This window comes from Ceratosolen solmsi, unplaced genomic scaffold (genome assembly GCF_000503995.2).
Source record: "Ceratosolen solmsi marchali unplaced genomic scaffold, CerSol_1.0 scaffold10, whole genome shotgun sequence".
Lineage (NCBI taxonomy): Eukaryota > Metazoa > Arthropoda > Insecta > Hymenoptera > Agaonidae > Ceratosolen > Ceratosolen solmsi.
Genome location: NW_011948412.1, coordinates 10275285 through 10300929, shown reverse-complemented (window position 1 = coordinate 10300929; position 25645 = coordinate 10275285). Strand labels below are relative to the sequence as shown.

Below are 25645 nucleotides of genomic sequence, written 5' to 3'. Positions count from 1 at the left end.
TATTATATAAATTATCTATTAATCAAATCAATTATCATACCACTTATAACGGGAAAAAATTATCAATTTTTCATAACATATCTACTAACAATAGAACAATTTTGATGCATTGAGCATATAAAAAAAAAAATATATATATATATATATACATATATATGCATCTATAGACATAAAATATAAAAACATAAATATATGTATAATTTAATGTTTGCGCTGAAGTCATTATATATAATTATCTAAATAGAAAGATTTATTCAGTAACTGAATGTCTACAGCTCCACATGATATATTATAAATAAAAAAACTACATATGAAAATAGAATTCATTTAACAAATAACATAATTGTTGACATCTTATATATATGTTTTTCAATATATTTGATTAAATAATTATTTAATTGTATGATTTCTTTGAAACTTTTGTTTTTTCATTTATTTATTTTCTTGCGTTGTGTAAGAAAATACAAGATAATATTTACTTTTCAAACTTCATAATTAATAGTCCTCAAATTGAATTTAACTTATGCTTATGAATATTTTCACACTAATATTATCATAATTTAATGTTTTTGTAAATTATATACAGAATCATTTCACCTAAATTGTAAAAAAATAACTTAACCAATACGATTATATATGTACAATATTTTTGTCGTCAAATTTTATTAACAAAGTTTTACTAATTCTGATAGATTTATGATAAATGAATGACTCTTAACTAATTTATCTTAAAATTATCGCGCCAATAATGTAAATTTACATCATTTACCACACAAATCTTCAATAGACTAATATTATATTTATAAATACGCGTCTTCAATAGCAATGATTTATATGATAAATTTTATCCAAACATTTTGTTCCTGTACATAAACGTGTAATCATATCAATTTTTTGCGATATTCGACATAAATAATATATATAAAGAATAAAATGAATCTTAAAATAATTTCGTAAATATTTTGTAATAATGGCATGCATATTCATTTACTTTTAAAAAATTACAAAAATATCAACTAAATTAAAAAAAAAAAAAACAAAACAAGGACTTATAAATTACAAAATTTTGTTGGACAAAATACGCAATCAATGTAATTACAGTAATATATATATATATATATATATATATATATATATATATAAAGTTTTAATTATCAATATTTGAAGCGCTAAGCCTAACAGATAAATTTGTCTATTTGTGACTGTAAATACAAAATAAAAAATATAAATTTCTGATTCATTAATCTCATAATAACTAAACGAGCAATTGAATTAATTATATAATAAAATTGATTGCATAAATTTTTAATAATTACTATCAAGCAAATTTAAATTATTCTGTCATATATTACTTATATTATTTCTTTGCATAAATTATTTTAATCAATTTAAATTTCATCCTTTAAAAGATATATAATAACATATATAATTATAGCGTAGAAAATGTATTGTGAAAAGTATATATATTCTATGAATTATATATTTTTTAAGTGAGTTAATTGTTTCTTTATTGTTTTGAGAGTAAATGAGATTATTAGTTTATGGAAAAAATTAAAATAACGAAAAATTACTGCTCAACATAATTAAATATAAATTTTAAAAATCAAACTGTTACGTAAATGCTCACACCAACAATTATCTAAGCCCGTCTATTATCTATTTCCTAGCGTATCTTGAAAAATAAAATTTTGACTACTTTGAAATATAATTTTAAATTTCAATTACAATCATTTTAATGTGAAATTTTCGCTTAATTTTTCAATGTGGACATTAAATAACGAAAGTATTGTACAAGTATATAATATAGTATAAATTTAAATTTTACATTACAAAGAAAAATACATGATTAATTAAATGTAAATAATTTTAATTATATTAAACTCTCAAAAATGTTAATTCTTTTATATCCTTTACCCGTATTAAAGTATAAAATTAATTTTTTAATCCAAATATTATAATCCAATCATATTGAATATCATAGTATTGAATTTCATACGTAATAAAGCTTTAAAATCCTCTTTCGTAGTATGTTTTTTTTTTTTTTTTTTTTTTTTATTATTTTTTAAATCATAAGTATACTGACACTTTTCGAGTGGAAACTTTCACATAACTTTCTTAAAAAGCTTTAAGCTTCGTAACCTTACCATTCATTATATTCCATTTGCCTGATAGAAATTAATAAAATCCATTTCATGTCTGCATACGAAATATATTATATTTTAGCGTCACATTCTATATATCATAAAGCATATTATTATGTGCCTATAATTATAAAAATAGAGAAATATTTGAACGAATGAAGAGTCGAACGAAGACAGCAGAATATTTTACGTCGGAAGAAGCCCTTTCACTCGAAAGATACGAAGTCAAAGAGATACGCTGCAAATTCTTCGAGCAGATGAATTCAACTATTTAACAGCTGATGATTTGTTACCGAATATTATATAGAATATTTATAATAAATTATCACCAATCAAGATATATTAATATAAAAATATTTTTTGTATGCTTTGTATGGCAATTGAGATGTATAGTTATTATGGAATTATGATAAGTAAAATATCATTACGATAGAACTTATATGTAAAATTATTAATTAATATTAATTATTATAAAATTTCTTTTTAATGAAACTATATATAAAAATAAAATATCAGTAATATCGCTAAATAATAGCGACGATATATTAATTGTAAAATACTATTTTACAGTGATAACTTCGTTTGCTTGATAAAATTTATTTCAAATATTTTATTTTTATTGTATAACTTTGACAATGGCTTTTACGAGTGATCATCAATAAAATTTAGCTTTACCGAGCACGTGCATAACTAATAAATCAAATAACAAATTATTTTCAATAATAAAAAATTAATTGTCATAAATAGCCCAAATTTGATCGAAGCCAAAGCAAAAATCAAAATCTTGTATCTACAAAAGCTTTTACTATATTTAAAATATTATCGAAATAGCTTTAGTAATACGCAAAACTGCTTATAATAATATATGGCTTCGTTTATTCAAATGATGCTCGTATTTGAAATGTAAATTGCTTTTACATTATATTTACCTAAATGTAATGAGAGGTCGGCATCTTCAGAGATCTTAGCATTGTAAATAGGATCGTAAACGATAATACTTACATATTGTACATACAAATAATTATAGTTGTAAAAGTGTTTTTTGAAAGATGCTTGTAAATAGTACACTTACAACAATGCATTTTCATTGCTGTTAAATTAAATATTATAAGATTAAAATCAATTTTTTTTTTTTTTTTTTTTTTTTTTTTTTTTTTTTTGGTGATTTCAAATAAAATAAAAGAATTTGATTATACAATAAGATGGACATTCGAAATAAGTATTATTATTTACCGTACATTATCATTATGAATATAAAACTTATATAAATATATGCCACTTAAAATGCTAAATTGAATTTTAGAAAATTATTTTTAAAGAATTTTTTAATTCGTCATTACTAAAAAAACATATAATTTATGAACGCAAGAATATAATTAGCTAATATTGTAATTGTAATTTAATATTACATTAACATTGTAATATCCATGAATAGTTTTTTTTTTTATATTCCTTACATATAAAAGAAGAAAGCAGTAATGGAATTTCTCCCATATTCTATTGTTTATTAATAATCTTAATGGAGAAATGACGCTTTAAGGATCTCAATACTCAATATTACACGTTGTTTTCTTTCACTAAAAATAAATTACACAATAACAGTTGGTATTAATAAAAAATATTTAGATATTATCGATGCGCGTATCGATTGGGTGTAATTTTGATTAAAAAGATAAAGGATAAAAGGGATAAAAAGGATAAATCCAGAATAGTGTAGTTAATTACTAGTTATGGCGAAAAACGAAAAATTTCGCGTTCCTTCAATGCATTGTCTACTTGGGCAAAACATAAAAATCCGTTGAAAATATTTGAATGTTGCGCAGCTGGAGATAAGAAAGAACAAAGAAACGTCAATTAGACAAACTACAGAGGTTTCCACTTAAATTTTATAAATGAAAATCCTCTTGTCTCCCATTTGAGATGCAAAAATGATATGAAATAAACGAAATTCATTGGATGAATGTCGTAAAAGTATTATAAAAGAAACTGTGTGTTATGAAAATTTAAATTTGTGATTTATGGGTAGAAAAGAAGAATAATGTGATTGACAATCTTTTATTATGAATATTAGAGTCTCTTGTTTATGAGAATTGAACAATTCAAAGAGCATTTAGAGAAATTTTAAGGGAAAAAGAAAAATGATAATGTCACGGAAAGGTAAAACTATCGATAAAATTCACCGTATTCGGTATTAATTTTCCAGCGTAATAAGAACATTCTCGGCACAATGAAATAATTCTAATGCACAATTCTTCCAACGAGTGAAAATCATCGTGAGCACTCTCGAGCGTACACGCTACTAAACCATGCGTGCTTTCATAAACAATAACTTGAAAATTAACGAACGATCGAGAAAAAAAAAAACTTGAAAATAGTGAAAAGATCGGGGAAATCGACTGTCGGCACTGGAGAATAAGCCCCTGCCGAAGCTCAATATCAGGAAAATTCATTCGACAAGCCAAGCGGCTCTCAAAGTACAAGTAATTGAAGATGCAATAGGTCACTCACGAATGCGGCAGCGATTGTAGCGCACATCACGACACTACGACCGTAAACTATTTTGAAATCGCGTTACATTGATGACAGATACACGTACGTGATTCGTTTTTCCTCTTACGCTCGTGTGCGCCTACATTGCTGTTTGCATAACATCGACGGCGAGCACAGGGCTTTGAATAGTAGCCTTTGATTTTAATTTTTCGGCCCGTGCATTTGCATTATTATTATTATTATTATTATTATTATTATTATTATTATTACTTGTTGGCTCTCGATAAATCACACCGGCGGAAAAATGATAAAAGAGAAAAGAGAAAAAAAGAAAAGGAGAAAAAAATGATTTGTGTGGGATGAAATGATGATTAATTGATGATCGTAAATCAGCGTGTAAAAGGGAAAACTTTCGATGGTAGCGCGTTCGTTTTAGATTTTTTCTTCGTTAGATAATATAAAATACTTTTTAAAATATTATAGCGCTGAAATTTATTCATAACTATTTCTTAAAGAATTTCCCTTTTTGCTAAATATGTTGTTGCTATTCAATGAATGTACAATCCATTACACACACACACACACACATATATATATATATATATATATATATATATATATATATATATATAATATTTTTTTAATGCTACATTATACTGGCGCTTTTATTATTTCAATAAATATTGAATCATTTTTCTGAATAATGATTCGATTATGTAAAGATTTTATTCGTATCCAACGATAGCTAGCAAAAATATAGCCCAAATAAATTACAGAACGTAATTGTTAAATTCTATAGTGCTATCATTAATTTGAGCATACGCAAAAAATTCATTTAATTTCTTTTGGGTAAGAAAAAGTTGGAAAATTATAGAAAATCGTAAGATATGATATTTTGATTTGCAACATAAAACGGTAACATTGATAAGTGAGAAATTTCATTTCGTTTTGCACTGCTTATTTAGAATATTTTTCTTTTTTAATTGTCTCGAAACTTGGGCAACATAACATATCACCAATTATAAAATATAAATTCGAACTTTACTATAACATTATATTTATAAACACAACACAAAACGCATTTATTATATGTATCGAGTATTTACGTACTTAAGCATTAATAAGAATATTCTAAATTAAAAAAAAAAATTTATTTGCTATTTTAATGAAGTATACGCCCCGTGGATTTTGATTATTTCATTATAATATATGGCAATTTTATATTTTATCGCATGCAACGTCAAAAATTCAAGATACGCCATTCTCCAATTTTCTACCAGCGCAATTTCAAATATATATTCTACATTGCAAGATAATGCAAAAAGTACAAAGTGACTTGCAACTAAAGGTGCAACTGTAATTAAGAATCGATCGCTAATTCCTAAATAAGTCGATAAAATACAAAACTGAAGTTTCAGTCAGACTGAAATTCAGATTGAAAGTATTCTATCACACGTTAAATAATTAATAATATATTTCACAGTTAATGCACGTCGGCTAACTAACCGATAATAATCGAAGCACAAAATCAATGCAAATGTAGCGATTACGCACCGAAACGGAACATCGCTGAACTATAAAAGCATCTACTCTCGAATATCAAATTAGCTTAACGACTTGACGAATCGCTTGGAATAGCAAAAAAGGCTCGAAAGATAGAAAAATAGCCAAAGTCATCCGAACCGCACAACACCAAGAGGACTGCCTCGACAAATGAAGAAAAAAAAATCAGATGAAAAACCAGTCTAGGTCTAGGACGCGAGAACCTGCCTCCGAACTTTGCATCGACGCGTCGAAATATCCAGGAGCGCGGAGTTCGGCTCGAGCGCGCGCGCATATAGAAGACGCTCTCCGTCGTCCAGCCAGACAAAGAGAGCGGGGAGAGAAAAGGAAACGCTTTCGACGACTGGGGGAGATGGAGAGCTGTAACCCGGTGAAAGAGATAGATAGAGAGATAGAGAGATAGTGCGAGAGAGAGAGAGAGAGAGAGAGAGAGAGAGAGAGAGAAGAAAGAGTTTTCACTCTCACTTGGGCCCTCCCCCTCCTTCAACTCCTCTTCGAACGAGCCAGCCCCCACTGGTTGCTGCGCCAGCCTAGGGGTATAAAATACCCGTGTGCACCTTCCACGGAGTCACAGAGCTGAGTGGCACCCGCAGCAGAAGCCAACATGAATCCTCTGATCGCGGTAAGCATCCGACTCTGCTTTTTTACTCCTCGCCGTCGCACTTGCCAAGCAATTTACTCTGCAACGGTCTTACTTAGCGGCTCGGGATTCTCGCTGCGCGTCTAATTTTTCACGCCCAATTCGTCCTTTTATTTATTCCCCATGTAGTTTACATTTTATCTCAAAGTATCGAAGCAAACGATTGCTAACTGCTGATTAACCGATTCTTCATATCGTTTCAAATCATTTGCTTGGCTAACAATTTCATTTCTTATTGCTTTATCATCTGTGAACTTTTAGTACTCTTTTTACAATCGATAGATTCTTTAGGTTTTTTTCTCTCTCTTTTTTTTTTGGTTTTTTTTTTTGTTTTTTTTTTTGTTTTTTTTTGTTTTTTGTTTATTTTTACTTTTATTCTTATCACAAAATATTCTTTAACGTATCATGGCTTTCAAGCCTTAGCGCTTTTAATTTATTATTAGTAGGTATATCGAGTATTGATCAAGCTAAAAATATTACAACAACTAACAATATTACAACTCGTCCTTTTTCACATCATTCCAATGAACTTGATCATTCAAAAAATTAACTAAGAATCTTTCGTTTGACTAATTACTACGTTATTATGGTCGTAGGACTTTGGATCGATATCGATTATTTTTATATATTACCATTTCATTGTTAACGATATTTTTCATTCAAATATTTTAATATATAAAAAAAAACTTTTACTACCAATTGTGATTTTCATTTATTATCCAAGTACTTCATTTTTATGAGAGGAGAAGAAAAAAAATAATTGATGAAATATTTGAAAAGAGCATTATTTGCTAATAAATAAACTTATGAGAGAAGTATAAAGGAAATTTTATTTACGCTTACTTAGCACGGGAGGGAAAATTTCACTCGATTGAATTTTAAGTTTAAACAAATAAGCTCACGACCATAGAGCGTTAATATACCGAGTTACCACTTCTTAATTTCCATACGTTAATTCATTAAGTTGAGCGAATCAAGTTTTATAAGCTATTTGCGCAGTTAAATGGGAATAATAAAATATCCAATTCCGATTAAGTTTGTCGATTATGAAAGCAGTCGAGTAACAGTACGGATAACGTCCGGATTCATTTTACAAATGAAAATAATTGAAAGAAATAAAATCCTAATAATCATAAATCCTTGCAGTGTATGATCCTCGGAATGGCAGGACTCGTCCTGGCCGAGCCACCCTCCGGCTACGCCTACCAGAGGCCTAGCAACTTCGGTGGATTCGGCGGTGGTTCTATCGGTGGCGGCGGCGGTGGCGGCTACAGCCAAGTATCCACCGGCGGCTATCAATCCAGCGAAGGCGCCAACGTCGACCCCCAGCTCCTTGAACAGCTCAAGGCCATCATTATCAAAGAAGAGGCTTCGAGTGGCGGTGGCGGTGGCGGCGGTGGCGGCGGATACCCAGCCCCCAGCTCGAGCTACGGTGCCCCGAGCTCCAGCTACGGTGCCCCCAGCAGTGGATACCCCAGCTCTAGCTACGGTGTCCCCAGTACCAGCTACGGAGTCCCGGGCTTCAGCGGTGGACGCGTTGTCGGCATCGATTTCGAGGGAATCCGCCAGGGAATCGAAGTCGCTCAGCTCCACCAAGTCAGCCAAGGCTCTAGTGGCAATGGCTACCCAGGATCAAGTGGCGTTGGCTACCCAGGATCTAGTGGCAATGGTTACCCGAGCTCTAGCTACGGTGCACCAGGACCGAGCCGACCCAGTAGCGTCTACGGCGCCTTCTAAATCACGACCTAGAGGATGATAAGAGGAGGACGGATGCTCATGACCCTGATAGAAATTCAGCTATTTGGCGTTTGACGAGGATCAGCTATCGATCGCAGGAGCACACGACACGCGTCGTTATCCTCCACCCTGACCTTTGTCACGAGCTTTACCAACTTTAGCCGCTCCAAAGGCTGAATTTCTATCAAGAACATGCATGGATTCAACGAAGAGATAGAGATGTAGAGAGATAAAGAGATAGAGGAGGGAAGCCGATCTAAAGAGGAAGGAAAAAATCTATTGAAAAACGAAAGAAAAGAAAAATAAATAAATAACGACGACAACAACAACAACAACGCGTCCAAGGGTTGCGAACTTTTCAAAACTTTAACCGTGTGTAGCCGAGTGATCGATACCATTAAAGATGATAATCCAAGATTTTTAAACATGATTCTTCAACATCCACGTTGGAAGGTCGTTACCCTTGTTTCATAAAGATCAATGGTTACGCTTTGCCATGGCTCCGTCACGGGCATCTTTTCGTTAAAAGTTCATTAAAAAAAAAAAATTACTGTGCTATCAAGGTGTTGAATTATCCCGTACGAAGTCGACCTCGACAACATCCGAGGATCAAGAAAGCCGCAGATGTTAAAAAGAGTAAAGGAACATCGTAAATAAGTTCTCGCAATAATGAGATCAACGAATATATATATATATATATATATATACATGAATATAATACAGTCGCAGAAGGACGTCGCGTTACGAAGATAAGACGACGACGATACCGCAAACGAAGCCAATGAAACAGACGAAGTCTGGAGGAAACACGAAAACGGGAGATGATTATAATTATTATTACTTACGTGATTAGCGCTCGAGCGCTTTGTAAATATACGAAATATTACACGAAGTACTCACGAATACACCACCCTTGCGTGTACAATAGCGTGTTCGTGTTCAGCTAAATGCCATTAACGGATGGAGATTCGAATAGTCGGAAAGAGGAAGAGAGACGGTTCGATTAAGATAAACATCGATCGTAAAGACGGTCCAGGCAACATCCGATCAGAAGAAACATAGCCAAACACGACATACGCGTATACGCACACAATAAAATACACACTATTTTTTCTACTTTTGTATAATGCTACTATTTTCCTTAACCACGCATTTTTTGTACTTGTATAAAGGCTTTTTTTGTAGAAAACAATAAAAAAAAAAACGTCGCCACCGTTAAAAAAAAACATCTAGTTACTTATTGCCCAATCGTTTAAGTCATATCCTCTTGGTATAACTATCGACGCATAACGGACGATGAAAAAGATAAGGAAAGAAAAAAATATATGAAAATCATCCTTTTTGAAGCACAAATTCCGAACGATTTCACTTATAAAGCTCCTATCCAACTCTAACCTTCTCCTGTTTCTACTCTCATACTTTCTCCATTATCAAACTACTCTCTAAAAAATTTTCCCCTTCGTTAGCATTTTTTTTTTGTTTTTTTTTTGTTTTTTTTTTTGTTTTTTGCCTATCGCTCGAGTACAGGATCTTTTACCTATGCCAATTGCGTAATAGGTAATTTTAATTTTTTAATCGGATCCCAACTACTATGCGGCACGACGGCAATGCGCTCTAACATAACGTTCTAACGCCTCTTTATCCCACAAATCTCTTACATCTACCGGCTTGCATAAAGTTTTCCCCCTTTCGTCGTCTCCCGTCCTTCCCTCATCCACCTCATCATTTCCCTCTCTCCCGATCGCCGACTTAAATTCCATACAACGCGCGTAACCATCGCTATCTTCGTCGTCGTCGTCGTCGTCGTTGTCATCATCACCACCATCATCATTATCATCATCATCATCATCATCATCATCATCATCATCATCGTCATCATCATCGTCATCATCATCGTCATCGTCATTATCATCGTCATAATCATCGTCATCGTTGTCATCGTCCGAGAGTTTCTCCGAGATTCTCTCCGCCTGCATCCAAGCAAATCGTTCCGTTCTCTCCAGACCTCGCAGGCTCTTCTTCCTCCCAAGCGCGCGTATGCACGAGAGGGCCGACGATTTTTCGGAGAACGCTCCCGGGCGCCTTTCTCTCCACGTATCCTTTCACTCGGGAAGCCAATGATCTCGTGCGAGCGCCCGCCTCGAGGCCAGAGAATTCGCGCTCTTCTCAGAGAGCTTCTCTCCCTGGACGAGACGCGAATTCTTTCCACCGATGCGAACGAGAAGCGGCTTTCCGATCGCCAAAGATGTATATCCCGAGTCCCGACTGACATTCTCCGCCTCCCGACTCCCCCCCCCCGTCACCTCGCCCCGCGCCACCTTAAACCGAGACCCTTACGCCGTGTTTCTCATGCTAGAGGTTTGCATTTGCGCCCGAAGGCATTGCGAAACGATAGCAGCGACGATAACTGGAGAGACACAACTGGTCAAGATTCGAAAGTAAAATTTGTCGGTAATATGAGAGAAAGAGAGATATATGAAAAAGTGGCACGGAGTATATAAGTGCATCCAGCAGATCGTGCAGGTAATCTCCGTGAATGTGATACTCACGCTTGTGATTAGCAGCGAGATCAACTTACTTATATGTCCGTGGATGTAATGATATTTTTAGAGGAAATTTTCAAAGACAATTTTCAATAATTTTCACCGCTAACTGCCCATTATAATTAATAATCTTTATGAAATATTTCTTTTTTCCTCAATTCCTTCGCTACGATATTTGTGTAATACTTTTGAGCAATAATCATCGCTTCGTATTCCCATGCGTTATCAATCTTATTTCATCTTCATTCGTGCACTGAAAATTAAGTTTAAAACTTATTAGATGAAACTATAAATAAATAATGCCCACCTTCCCTTTCGCATCCTTACGGCATTTAAACGTTTTGTAATATGCTGCGTGTCGTCAACTGTTTTTAAATATCTCTCACAATTAAATAATTATAACGTAACGTATATTTAAGTACGTAAGCATATAAAAGTAAGCGAATGCAGAATTCTTTGCCTAAGGTTTATTAAAAACTCTCGCTGATAATGAATATTCACATTTTTCACATAAACTTTCACCAAATGTCTGCAGCAATAAAATAGTAATTTTTATATTAATTGTATTTTATAGAAGAATAGCAACATTTACAATTGCTTACATATATTTTAGACTCATTGATTGAATTAGGAGTTTAAATTTTCAACGAAGTCAGACACATAACTCCACTCTATTCAAGTAAATTATCGACAAAAGAAATTTTTTTTCTTCTTAATATATATAATCAAGGATTTTTTAAACAATTTAAACAATTTTTTTTTTACATTTACAGGCAAAAGCCAATAATGCATAATAACTTTTAATGAATAAACGATACTTTAATCATAAAAGATTAATAAAAAACAATCTCGAAAGTTTGTATATCTTTTATGTATAAAAATATATGTACAATTTGCTTGCTAAAATAACATTAGTTATGTGTAATTTCAACATCTAAATATAATTTTCTCAATTTCTAACTATTGATTATTTATTTCATTTTTTACACTTATTATCTTCATTTTCTCAACCGTATTTCGAAAAATTGACAATCATTCTTGTACCACTGGTCTTCTTATATGTACTCACGGACTTACGATTATAATTTTATTAATTCGGATTTGAAAAAAATAACCATCAATTAGGAAAAATTTAAAACGTTAATTAATATTTATATTTCTTCAATTATTTATAATTGAATCATATTATAATAAGTTATTAGCATTCAAGCTCGTGACGTAATTTACTTTAATGAAATTGCCAATAGTATATTTCAATCCGAAATATAATAGTAAATTTGTATATATTATAAAAAAAAAAAAGAAAAAGAAAAAGAAAAAAGGTACGTAATTTGGATTATAATTGAACATTTGAAAGATTTTACAGTACAGTCAAAATCCTCGATGCTATATACATCATAATTGAAAAAATATTTAACAAGCACTTAAAATATTCAATTTAATTTAATATAAATTTTAATATAAAATATTATGTAACTTAACATTATACCTATTATATTGTTAATACGACACATATATAAGATAGTTTGATTACATACGAGCTTGCATCAACATAATTTTTAATAGTCTTAATACGCAAGTAGTTCTTTTGCTTCTCATAATGTAATAACGATAATGTATGAAATTAAAATACAATCGATCAAAATAAAATACAACTGTACATAAAATCATTTGATAGTCTGTTAAAATCTGTTTTGACTAGACGTATTGTAAGAAAAGAAAAAAAACTAAATTATATGACATTTTTATTGCATTGATTGCTTAATTAAAAATTAACATTAATAAAATTAATAAAGCTTTAGCATTAATAATTCAGTAAATTAATTATCTTACCTTATTTATTACAACAAAAAAATAATTGATAATTAACTCAAACAAATTTTTAACATCAATGCATTGAATTAGTTCAAAATTTAATGGCTTGAATAAAAAAACAAACATTCTATTTTTAAATAAAGTTTTGTTTTTACAAATACTAAATATATATTGATATAAAGTAAATGTATATGTATTGTCTTTAATTCGGTTACTTTGATAATAAATATATCTATAGGTTAATTCACTTTTAATGATTCTAATAACTGTAACAAAAGAGATATGCTATTTTTTTTTAAAGATTATAAAATTAAAAATATTTTTACAATCTAAACGTTCATATCAAAGACATATCTACTTCATACAAATATTTATTTATATTTATTCGTTATACCAATAAATGTAGGTATTTAAGTACAGATTAATGAAAGTACATAAAACACAGATAAATTTTTTATTTCTACAAGTAATAAATAAATAGTTTCACGAAATGAAAATCACAATAGTCACGAAACTTATTTAAACTCATTCAAATTAATGCTATTAATAAATTCTATAATATTATTTCAAAATAATTGATAAACATAACTAATATATAAACTATTTTAGTAGATGCATAAATTGATATTATATAATAAAATAATAAACTTCAACAACATTTTTATTTAATTATTATTCAAGGTTTTTAAAATAAAAGGAAGCAAATAAATTAGCAAAATATTGAAAATTTTATTGTATATAGTTTCACGCTAAATATTTTAATAATTCTGCTTTCAATTTCAACAAATTCACATAATTAAAGTGATAAAATTTGTACTCAAGTTCTTATAAAAATTGCATTTGTCACTAATGATGACATTTTTACATTAATAAAAATATATTACTAAAACAGTATATAATTATCAATTAATTTTTATTTCGATAATACTTGTGAAAATTTATGAAATAAGTTCACCACCAGATATATAAAAGTAAAAAATTCCAAAATAACTGACATTTTCTCTTTGACGTTAATTAATATTAGAATAATATCGTAAATAATTTTGCAAGGAAGTATCGTAATAAACGATCAGATCAAAATATTATACAAATAAAGAAAATTTCTAAATTTTTTTTATGCTAGTGTAAAATAAACTATTATAGTAAGATTCAAATATTAATAATTAACCAACCATATATTCTTTTAATTATTTTTGTACAAATCATAAAATACAAAATTAATTACTATAATAGATAAACTAAGCAAATAAACTGAAAATAATAAAAAAAAATTATACATAAATTAAATCATTACGATGAACCTTCACTTAGTACTTAGATAATTAAACTTTATTTAATATTTAGCTCTATTAATTTTGTTTCTACTGGTTCGAAATTTTAAAGATTAATTAAATAACTTATCTTATAAATTCGACACTAACCACAGACATAATAAACAATAAATTTACATAAATTAATAGTACAATGCTTATTAAGTATAATCAATACAACATATTATATTAACAAACTCATGAAGATTAAAATGTTGATTAAGCATATTTTCATTCAAATTATACATTAAATACTTTCTATTATTCTATGATTATCTACTAATTCCTTTCCGAGTATTGTCTTACTCTTTTATTTTTACAGACTTATTTAAACTTTGACACACAAAGTTGTTACTTAAAAGATAAAAACTAACTAATTTATTGTTTATTTACTATGTCGGCACTTGCGCGTAAAGTATATTCAGGTAATTCCAATTGAAAACAATTTCTAGACAATAGTAAAATAAAGTATTAACAAATAATTTTATGGTTTAACTATTGATATGATTGTTAAAAAAAAATTTTTAAATATTGTAAATCGTTAAAATCTTATTAAAATATATGATTTGACCGATTATATATTAATATTAACTCACTAAAAATCATTATGTGTGCCTTTGTTTCAACGCGTTTCCAATTATCTAAATAAACTTTTACTAGATTTTCCAGTTATTTACCAAATTTTTCCGACCTATCACTAATTGCATAAATATAAACAAATTTTAATTGACGATTTCAGTAATCAATATTTTTAATTATACATTTTAACGTTTAAAATTATTCCTAGAAATGAACTATTTTCATAAGAATAAAATGTTATCAATTATCCACTGAATTAAGTTTTTTTTTTTTTTTTTTTTTTTTTTATAAAAAATCTATATTTATTGTAGAATTTACTTTTAAATAAAATCCAATTATACGAGAAATGGATACATTAAAATTAAGAGAAAAAATATATTGGCAGACGATCAAATTAATTTAATTAATTAATTCCGATTAAATTAATAATATTTACAGGTACTCCTACGAATGAATGCATTATAAATTCAATAGAAAGTGTAAATTGAGTTTTACAATTCATATTAGAAAGAAATTTTTTATTAACTGATAATTACAATTTATATAACAGAAGATATTTATCATCTTGTTTCACTTTCTTCTAGAGATACATAATTAACCGCTCATGTTCTTTTGTAATATTTATTAACACATATATCTAATAATTTTTAGATAAATAGTAGAATAATAAAAAAATACAAGCTCACATGTTTAAAAATTAATTTTAAATAAATATCAATGATTCCTTAACACGTCAACATATAACCAATAAATGATTAGTAATATATCTTAATAATAGGCTATTATTGCACAAATTATACGACGAAACGATGTAATTTAATATTAAATGCTAATAATTCATAAATATAAAGAGAATTTTCAATATATTTTGAATAATTCAGATTTATAAGCTCATACAAAATATTGAAGTTTAATATCATATTAAAAATTTAATATTTAAGGATGTAATAAACAAGATTTCAAACGTCATTCAAACGTAAAAATTGAACGTAATTTATTAAAATAATAAGTTTTTTTTTTTTTTTTTTTTTTTTGAAAAGGCGCTCTTGGCTCAAATCTTACATTTTCACTTTTCGTATCTTAATATGAAATTTAATTTCTTATCCATCAATGTATGAAAAATTGACAATATTTATTCAATATAATTAAATATAAAGTATCACGTTCTACTCTAAAAAAAACAATGATAATATAATTAATATTTATCCGAATATGCTTGGTACTATTGACTATAAAATAATCTCAGAGATAATTACTGTATCATCGTGTAAACCAGTAAACCAGCGATAAACCAAGATTCACTTTAAACGCGCACGCACATCTTTAAGCCTAATAGATAATGTTATAGAAAAGAGTGATTCTGAACGTAGATGAATTAAATAGCGAAAGTGCAAATATACGTAAACATAAAATTCGAGTAAACGTAAACACGATCGAGATCTCTCATGCTTGATCTCGCGCGTCGGAGGATCGCATACATCTCCCTCCCTGTATTATCCTAAATGTGGGGAAAGTCACAGCTCATAGTGCGCGCGCGTGAGACAAACGATAATCAATTTTGCAAGGGGTACATAATCTGGAAAGAAACGCGATTAGCCGTCAAAAACAGTAGAATTCTGTGAAAGGAACAAAAGAAAAAGACTCGTAGATCGTACACGATGATTCGCAAAAAAGTATACAATTAAATTGCTGTAAAGTCGATATATTAATTGGCGAATGAAATTTTCCGGCAAAATGAGCAATGCAAACAAGCAGAAAGGATAAGTATCGTTTGAATTTATTTTCAATAACATAAGAATTAATTTAAATCAGTTTTATAAAAATGCAAACATTAAAAATCATGTTTAATAAATTATTATTTATATTGAAATTGAAACAAAATTTTATTTGCTTTGACATACTCGACATATATTATTATTACTTAACATAAATCATTATCATTATCTATATTAAATAATATTTAAAAAAAGTTATTTTTATCCCATTTAGAGTAGTTAATAACAATAATTTAAATTACATTTACTTGTTTTTTTTTTTTTTTTTTTCTTTTCTTATTATACATGTAATATGGTTTTGTATTAATTTCTTTGAAAGCAATATTAGGACGATTGTAAATTACCTTTATTTAAATTCCTACATAGTTAAAGGCACAATTACGTTGATTATTATATTTTTAAGTATATATTAAATAAAATTACAATTTAATATTTTTAAATCATGCGATTTTTTTATAATAATTGTTAAAGAAATAACTTTTAACTTAAATAGGCCATAATAATCTAATATTGGAAGAATTTTTAGAATCGCTTAGTACTCATTTCATATTATCAATCACTTTTAAATATAATGATTTTTTATTGATATTTAAAAGATATTAATATTTTTATTAATAAAATGAAATAAATTTGTTTGTTTACTATCAGACTTGAGATAGTAAATGGAGAGAAGAAAACAACATAAATAATACAAATAAAAAGCATATTTTGAAAACATATACTGAAATATTACAATTAAAATAAATTATTGTTAAATTTATATAATGAATTTTAGCGTATCCTAACCAAAAAACAGCACACTTAATAATAGTTGTTTACAACCGTGCAGCATTGTAATTCATATATGTAAATACTGAATTAATTTAATTATTTACTTTTTTAACTTCACTTTATTCAAGTTTTTATTTATTCTTCCTATGGAAAATATTTAGTCTCATAGGCAAAGATTTATTAAATCATAAATTTTTTTCCCATTAAATAATTGATGTGATAAATTACTTTTCTTTTTCGCTACCTTCATTATAAAAGTATAATAAATTAATAAATTAATAAACTCTAATTATATCATAAACGTAGAAATTTTTAAAAAATAATTACGTACACTTCTACAAGATTAGTTTTTAATTATATTTATCAGAAATGCATTATTATAACAAAAGATTAAAATAATTAAAACATCGGAAACAAAATTTTTATTAACTAAATTAAAAATAAATTAAAAGCAGTTAGAATAAAAATTGTAAATATATAATTACAGTAATCAGAAAAATGTTAAAAGAAAGTAATAACAAATGGTATTATTTATTTGTTTTGTACATTATTGTAAAAATAAATGAATGTTCATCTTATAAAATGCGAGCGTACAAATTTTATTAAACATAAATCATTATATCATTATATAATCTATGTACAATTCATTGGAATATTTATCCTCTTATCCAAAAATTAATTTTATAAATATTGTTACAATATTGAAAAATATTAATGGAACTGAAAAATGTGAAAATTATAATATTAGTGTTATTGTATATATTTTAATCTATTTTAATATTTTACATTTTTATTAAATACTTACTTCTAACGACTGTGCGAATTGATCTAAGTAAATTCAAAATTTGTGATTTGACTGTGGGAGGCTCTCCAAAACCCTGAATATTTTGATTCGCACCCCAACCATCTTCAATTAATGACAGTTATAATTAATTATTATTTTCATAGTAAATAAATATTTATAAAACTGTACAATAAATTATAACGTGAGAGATAGGAGTAAGAACGCGTTAATTCATTCTAATTTTTCCAACATTCAACTTCAAAATTGAAGAAGAAAGCTATTTATATATAACAACTTATGTATAACTAAATTATTAACTAAAAGAGAAAAAAACAAATATAAGCGAACTTTTGAAAAGTATCTTAAAATACACGTTTCATTATTACTCATCGTAATCAACGACTTTTTGAAAGTAACTGTTCATGCAAAAATTAACTAAAAATGAAAAAAAATAATGAAAAAGAAACAGCCCTTAATTTAATAGTGAATATATATTTATAAAAAATATTAAACGTATCCCTAATTCATAAAAATAAATTGCAATTTTATGATTATTACTGTATCTAAAATTATAAGAAGGAAAAGGTTATGTATGTCCATATGCATATTGATAGTTGAATAAATTAATTCATAATAAAATTCATCTTAATATAGAGCCTTATAATTAAATTATAAAAGAGAAATTTTGCAATACAAAATTGAATTAAATCTCTATCTCCGAAACATTAATCGATTTTAATAAAAATCATTGTGACATATTATTTTTATAAAGACTCTATGCAGTAAAGTATAATGTGAAATATTCAATAAATTTTCAATTTGACGACTTTAATTTAAAAATCAAAGCTTCATTAAATTTTATGGCATATTTATCAATAGTTTATATCTCTTTTTCATTGTCGTATTTAATGATTCTCAACAAAAACTACATGTAACCTCGAAGTGCAACAATTCGCACCTACCACATTGCACACAAACATATATGAAATTTATTTCTTTTGCGAGACTTTACTCACATTTCATAAGAAATCTTTCTTCGTGCAAAATACAAGCAGCATTCAAAACTAATATAGTAGCTTCGAATAAATTCCAAAGTGAGAAACCCATATTTATCGCATTTATGATACTGTTTATTTATTATTTTACAGTCATTAATGTAGTAGCGGTGGATGCTAATACGCTGCCAACCCAATGGATCTCTAAAACTTAAAACAACTTACCAAATGGATATTTAACGTTAAGTTTGCAAGTGTGTAATCTAGTTTGATAATGAGATGTTCGCATTGACGTGTGAATGAGCGCGAATATTCAACATAATCTAAATTAGGAATAATGGGTTTAACAATAAAAGGCGTATAAAAATGCTGATAATAGTCTTAGTAGAAAAAAAGAAAAAAGAAAAAAAGGAGGATTGGACTACGTACGCATAGCCATAAAAACGTATTATAATATCAAAAAATAAATAAATAATTGTCAAGAATAAGTAATAATCTTTTATCTTATCAATATCAACACAGATATTTTATTGAATGGTGTATTGCTTACAGTAGATTCACGATTTTTGGAGGAATGTTTGGCGCACGTCGAGTGCTCCTTACTTCACAAATCAATGGCTTACCGTAAACTTGAACAAGGAATTTCGCCAAGACTACGACCAAAAACAACTAACTCCACGTTATCATCGAGATGCAGATGATCGGCCATGAAGAGTCAAAGCCAAAGGATTTTCCTCGTAACATGTAATTATATAACTCATGAGTTAAAATAAGTTAATATTAAAAAGAAATTATTACATGAATTATTTAAATTCATTAAAGCTTTCCAACTTCCACTGAGAATTATTAAAATAACTCAAATTTAAGTAAATATGAATTGTTCGATGCGTAAAATCTTTTAAAATATAATAAAAAAAATACTTCGTTTCCGTGAAAATATCGTCAACAAAAAAAAAAACAAAAAAAAAAGGTCGGGGCAGGGTGGAGGGGAAACATGATTTACGACTATTATAAGTTCAATTCATTTAATATTTAGATTCGACAGAATTCTTCTTAATATTTACTATGATGTATGCTACTGCATTCGAAAGAATATAATTTAAAAATTCGAAAGAACATTACATAATAAAATCACAAAAGTAAATTCAAATTCAGTTGAATGTAAGATTATTAAACTTAATGTATAAATTTTGTAAAAAAAAATTTTAAACGTCCGTGTCAGTATGGAAACTTAAATATCATTTGAATTTTTGAATATTTGAATATCATTGTTATACAATGATAGATATTTGTTAATATGTTTTATTTACATATTTCCAGTTCTTGACGAATATAATGAACTATTATAAAAGGAAACTATTAAATCTATTTTAAAAGATAATCCTGATTTTATTAAAATTTTGTAAAAATCTAATAGTTATTGTAATGTATGATTTTATGTGCCAATAGAATTAAAGTATTCTTTATTGTGATAAATAACGAAATAAACTTTATATTACTGTATCGTGTAAATTGTTAAAGCATTTTAGGCGGTAAAAATTTTATTTTTTTTTTTTTTTTTTTTTTTTTTTTTTTTTTTTTATTATTATTATATTCTTATACTATTGAAATATATATACTATTGAAAATATGTATTAATATGTATTTAAAATTCGTTGATTAAACTCATTAAACTGGCATCATTATCGCTATACACCTGATTCCATGTTTATATTTACTAAGAAATTTTAAACATTCGGTTATTGAATTATTTTTATTCTTAATTTATGTCCGCGTATCTGTGACAATTCATACATTTATTAAAGTCGTCCTCCATTAATAATTACTGAAATTCTTTATAATTTTTTTTTTTTTTTTTTTTAAGTATTCAGAAAATAAAAGACCCGACTATTAAAAGAGGATGGAAACGTTGGGTGAGATGTATTCAGCACTTAGGGGTGAATTTTAAACGAAAGATATTGAATGAAGAGATACGAATGAATATACATGTCATTGTTGCCCGCACCGTCCTCCCCGTTATTATATTGTAATAGATAATTTTCATAGATAACTGTCGCTTGCGCGCGCGCGCGTGTGTGTGTGTGGGGTGGGCGGGCGGTGAGGGGGGAGGGGCGGGGTGATTGGCGGCGTTGCGGCGGGGCGGTGAGGGGGCGTTAGGAGGGCAATTGCCTATTAAATGGGAGCAAGCTAATTCTTAGGCGCTAAAACCGAGCGATAAATACAGGTGATTAGGGAAATGCGGGACCTACTGGCCCTCTACTTTAGTCGAGTATTATTGCCCCCATCTGGCCACGGAGAAGCAAATTATTGTCTTAGAATCAGAAAAATTCAATAATTGAAAAACGGAGCCGGCGACTTCGAGGCTTCACTGCTCCAGAGTCCAGAGTCCAGCTCAGCTCGAGAGACGAATGAGCGAATTCAGCAGCGGCTGATTAGCGAATGCTCGTTGCGTAAAATTGAATTTTTTTCCCCTCTCAACGGTTTTGAACTCTTCGAAGTAGGAGAAAATTTTCCGCCCGTTGTCATCATCGTAGCTACGCCTGTGTTTACATTTTCTGCGTCTCGTTCGGCGATCGACGAGGCAAAAAAAAGAAAGGAAACCTGCTATTCCGTCATGAAATGACGAATTCGAGCGGCCCATAAAGAAACTGCTTTTTTTGGAAAAATGGCGATTATTATTTAATTTTGTCGTGGCCAGGTAATTACTTATTGAGCTTATCCTTATCATCTTTTTTTACAACTGTGATTTATACACATGTTTCTTTTTTGTGCTTTTGTTTACATTACTGTTATGTTTTCACCACATGCTTCTAACCTCACTTTTTACGAGTTCTTTTAAATGCTTTTGATCGCAATTATATAACTCGTTTGTAGTTATTTAATTTTTGGAAGAACATTATCCAATGCATTATAATATCAATTATATTTTGTGATTGTTTCATGATTATGCATCAAGTAGAAATTATAATAAATCAATGATACTCGAGGGATTAATTCAATTTATAAAATTACTATCTTGTTTTTACAATTTTACCAGGACATTTTAACCGCGAAAATAAATGTAAATAGTTAATAATAAAGGCAACTGTATGTGAATAATGATAAATTTATGATTTTGGCAGACATATTTTTACAAAAATTCGTTTATTGATTAGCTTTTCATTTATCATTATTCAGAAAACTGTATGGGATTCGAGTTTTATGAAATAATTCTATGTTAATTCTATGAGTTAATAAATTTTCTGAATTCACACGAATTAATGAGAACGATAATTTAAATATTATCGTTATTTAATGCAATCTATTAATGATATATCGAATGCTAAGTAAAGCCTATAAAAATTTGATTCTTTTATATTTTTCTAGATCAGATATAATTTAATATAGCCAATGAATAATAATAGTAGAAATTATACACGCGCGCACACACGCGCGCGCACGCACGCACGCACGCACACGCACGCACACACACACACACACATACATATGGATTGTTCCAATTTTTAATGAAATATAGCATTATAATTATTGATACGATACTGAGAGTCAGCTATCGTTAGTGGGCCTTCTAGATAATAATGAAATCAAATAAATTTAACAATTACTTTTTTTTCTCTTTTTTTAGTAGTTGGAACTAAATATTAAATGTATACTAAGGGTAGTAAAATCATCTTGCTTATTTACTTCTAACAAAGATCAAATCTTTGACAAATACTAAAGCTTAACTATGTATCAGTCTACCTTTTCACCTCACACAATGGTACAAGTAGTGGGTAGTTATCAAGCAAATGGACAATTTCTTTCTCTGCAAAATCATGCATTTTATACCAGTAGTCCAACTAATATGCATCAAGAATTCATTCAGTTTGGTCGTAATACTTCAAATAATAATAGACAACGTGCAACACAGGTATGAAAAGTTCATTTCTTATATCGCTAGTCCAATAATTCAGTTTTTAACGAAGGGACATTATCGTGAAACGATTAAGAATCCTTTAATAGAAGCTAATACGTTATTCATAAATTTGTACGTTCTTTTAATTAATTTAAAACTTTAAGACAGAATAGTCTGTTAAAATATTTAGCAGCTTGAAATATTAAAAAATTTAAGAAAAATTTAAGTTCTAAACAAAAATTCACATATAATTAATTTACCTATATGCAATTAATTATGTTTAATATATAATTTCATAATAAACAATTTTATAGCAAGGATCTTATCCTTTTGAAATTTTACATCGCTTTAACATGGAAGCACAAAATGCTAATTATGCCTTGCATACTGGTGGAACTACTACAAATTGGCCTCAACGAATGAATTCTCCGAATAGCGCCCCTACAACACCGCAAAGAATGAACACATCGAATCCTTTATCAATAACACCAGTACAACCGAGAATAAATTACAGACCAATGACTACGGGATCCACAAAAAAGCATGTTTGGAGTAACAATAATAAATTAGACAAACGACACTCTTACCAAGATCTACCATTACTTCAAGAGTCATGTAACAATAGCGACAGTGGTTTTAGCTCTCGTTCGCCAACACCTAATAAATATTACAAGAGTAGTAGTCAAACTGAGAGTTCCGACGAACGAGATTCTTTACCTTCTGTATCAGAACTTCAATATAAGTGCGTACCATCATTTCTTTATTAATTACATAATCCTTCAAAATAATTCAACTATAACAATAAGCATAATATATTTAGAAATAGAAACACAAGGCAAAATCACAGCAATCGAGGAAGTTTAGTTACGAGCTTGTCCACTAGTAATTTATACCAAGATGACCGATTATCTAATGATTTCAATGAAATGGTACCAAGATCTGTAGTTCAAAATCATCAAAATAGAAGAAAATATCCAACAGGTCAATATTTAAGTAACAACATTAATATCGATACTAATAATGTAAGTAAATAAAGTGTATTGTATGTAATATGAGATATTTATATAGCAAGGATTACCCCAACAATACAACGGCCACAGCGAGGAAAAAAGTTTACAGGAGCAATTCTGTCAGAAGTTAATGTCTGTCCAAAATATTATTATAGTCCAGCAGATAGATTTCTTGACAGATCACATCTCATACAAACAAAACAACGACCAAGTAAGTTATTAACAGGCTCCGTTTACGACAAATTATCAAAGGCTATTTGGGAAAAGTTTGAGCAGAATCAACTGACACAAAGTACTTTTTGCCATAAAATGTATTTATGGAAGTATCTCTTTTTTTATATTAAGGTAAATATCATAGAATAATTTTAAATTAATTTAAGGAATTTTATATCAAGTGAAATTTATCTTTCGCTTTCGCTTTTTTCGAAAATACTTAAATATTAATTTCAAAATAACACTTTAGTATATAATAATTATAATGCTGCAAATATGGCTTAAAATCTTAATACTTGTCAATTAAAAAAAAAACTTATAAAAGCTAAGGAATCAATGGAGTTGCGATTGCATTAAATAAAGCTCGATAATCCATTAAATTTATTACAGTCAAGATTTCCTCAGTATGGGCTGTTCATGGTAGGTTCTACACTGAATGGTTTTGGATCTAATGTTAGCGATGTTGATATGTGCCTTCTCGTTCGAGATACAGCAGTAGATCAAAGGAGTGAAGCTATTTATCGACTAGGGCAAATTATGTCATGTCTTAAAAGAAGTGGTTCGTAAAAATTATATTTAAATAACGAATAAATTTTTCAACTACAATTTTATATTATTAAAGATATTGATTATAGATTTCATCAGTCATTTGGAATTAATACAGGCTAAAGTACCAATATTAAAGATACGTGACAATGTTTACAATTTAGATGTCGATTTAAACTACAATAACGTGGTTGGTATTCGAAATACTCACCTGTTGCATTGCTACTCCCGAAGTAAGATACTTTTTCCCATAATCGAGGTTTTGCGTATATTTTGTATCTTTCATTATTAATAAATTTCAGTCGACTGGAGAGTACGACCCTTAGTTCTGGTAGTTAAAATGTGGGCACAATGTCAAAATATTAATGATGCAAGGCATATGACGATATCTAGTTATTCTTTGGTCTTAATGGTGATCCATTTTTTACAATGTAAGCTACTTTAAAATGTTGATTTTAGTCGAAAATATCTGGATAAATAATTGGCTGTTTGTTGACTTATCGCGTAGGTGGAGTGACTCCTGCAGTATTACCATGTTTGCACAATCTTTTTAAAGGCAAGTTCCATCCCCTTTCTGACATTCATAGTATTGACATTCACGAAGAATTAAACATACCAAATAATGCACTGCATCCACGTAATACTCAAACACTTGGGGAGCTTTTAATAGAATTTTTCAGATATTACGATTCATTTGAGTAAGTTAATGTGAATACATTTTCAATCATTCGTTATTATGAAATTCATTTGTTTTTTGCAACCATTCAATCGAAAGCATTTATAATGTGCGTGCGTGCGTGCGTGCGTGTGTGTGTGTGTGTGTGTGTGTGTGTGTGTG

The 25645-nt window shown here is 28.8% G+C and overlaps 3 protein-coding genes across 4 annotated transcripts in view; 2 read left to right on the top strand and 1 right to left on the bottom strand.

The window, feature by feature from the left end:
* The first annotated feature begins 6738 nt into the window (after positions 1-6738).
* LOC105359380 (pro-resilin) lies at positions 6739-9664 on the top strand. The gene is made up of 2 exons (XM_011495983.1): positions 6739-6816; positions 7981-9664. The coding sequence occupies exons 1-2, from the start codon at positions 6799-6801 to the stop codon at positions 8569-8571; spliced, it is 609 nt and encodes a 202-aa protein (XP_011494285.1). The 5' UTR covers positions 6739-6798; the 3' UTR covers positions 8572-9664.
* An 8284-nt stretch (positions 9665-17948) lies between these two features.
* On the bottom strand, positions 17949-19517 carry LOC105359370 (immediate early response 3-interacting protein 1). The gene is made up of 3 exons (XM_011495971.1): positions 19165-19517; positions 18170-18271; positions 17949-18084 (listed from the first exon to the last, which is right to left on the bottom strand). The coding sequence occupies exons 1-3, from the start codon at positions 19253-19255 to the stop codon at positions 18029-18031; spliced, it is 249 nt and encodes an 82-aa protein (XP_011494273.1). The 5' UTR covers positions 19256-19517; the 3' UTR covers positions 17949-18028.
* Positions 19518-21440: 1923 nt separating this feature from the next.
* LOC105359354 (poly(A) RNA polymerase gld-2 homolog A) overlaps positions 21441-25645 on the top strand; it is a 5455-nt gene continuing 1250 nt past the window's right edge. Inside the window, exons 1-9 of one of the 2 annotated variants that reach the window (XM_011495959.1) lie at positions 21441-21841; positions 22880-23053; positions 23353-23780; positions 23859-24019; positions 24107-24393; positions 24652-24820; positions 24897-25040; positions 25110-25238; positions 25316-25505. In XM_011495959.1, the coding sequence (XP_011494261.1) occupies positions 22901-23053; positions 23353-23780; positions 23859-24019; positions 24107-24393; positions 24652-24820; positions 24897-25040; positions 25110-25238; positions 25316-25505 (1661 nt within the window). In that variant the 5' untranslated portion in view covers positions 21441-21841; positions 22880-22900. Of the gene's footprint in view, positions 21842-22768; positions 23054-23352; positions 23781-23858; positions 24020-24106; positions 24394-24651; positions 24821-24896; positions 25041-25109; positions 25239-25315; positions 25506-25645 lie in introns of both variants that reach the window. The other variant, XM_011495951.1, reaches the window with a different exon arrangement.

What these genes read in the sequence shown, in the direction of transcription:
- LOC105359370 (XM_011495971.1), bottom strand. Translation starts at nt 19,255, where the DNA reads ATGGGTTTCTCACTTTGGAATTTATTCGAAGCTACTATATTAGTTTTG. An exon ending in AGAAAGATTTCTTATGAAAT is followed by an intron (nt 18,272 to 19,164) that starts GTGAGTAAAGTC and finishes CATTAATTGAAG; the next exon opens with ATGGTTGGGGTGCGAATCAA. An exon ending in AATTCGCACAGTCGTTAGAA is followed by an intron (nt 18,085 to 18,169) that starts GTAAGTATTTAA and finishes CACATTTTTCAG; the next exon opens with TTCCATTAATATTTTTCAAT.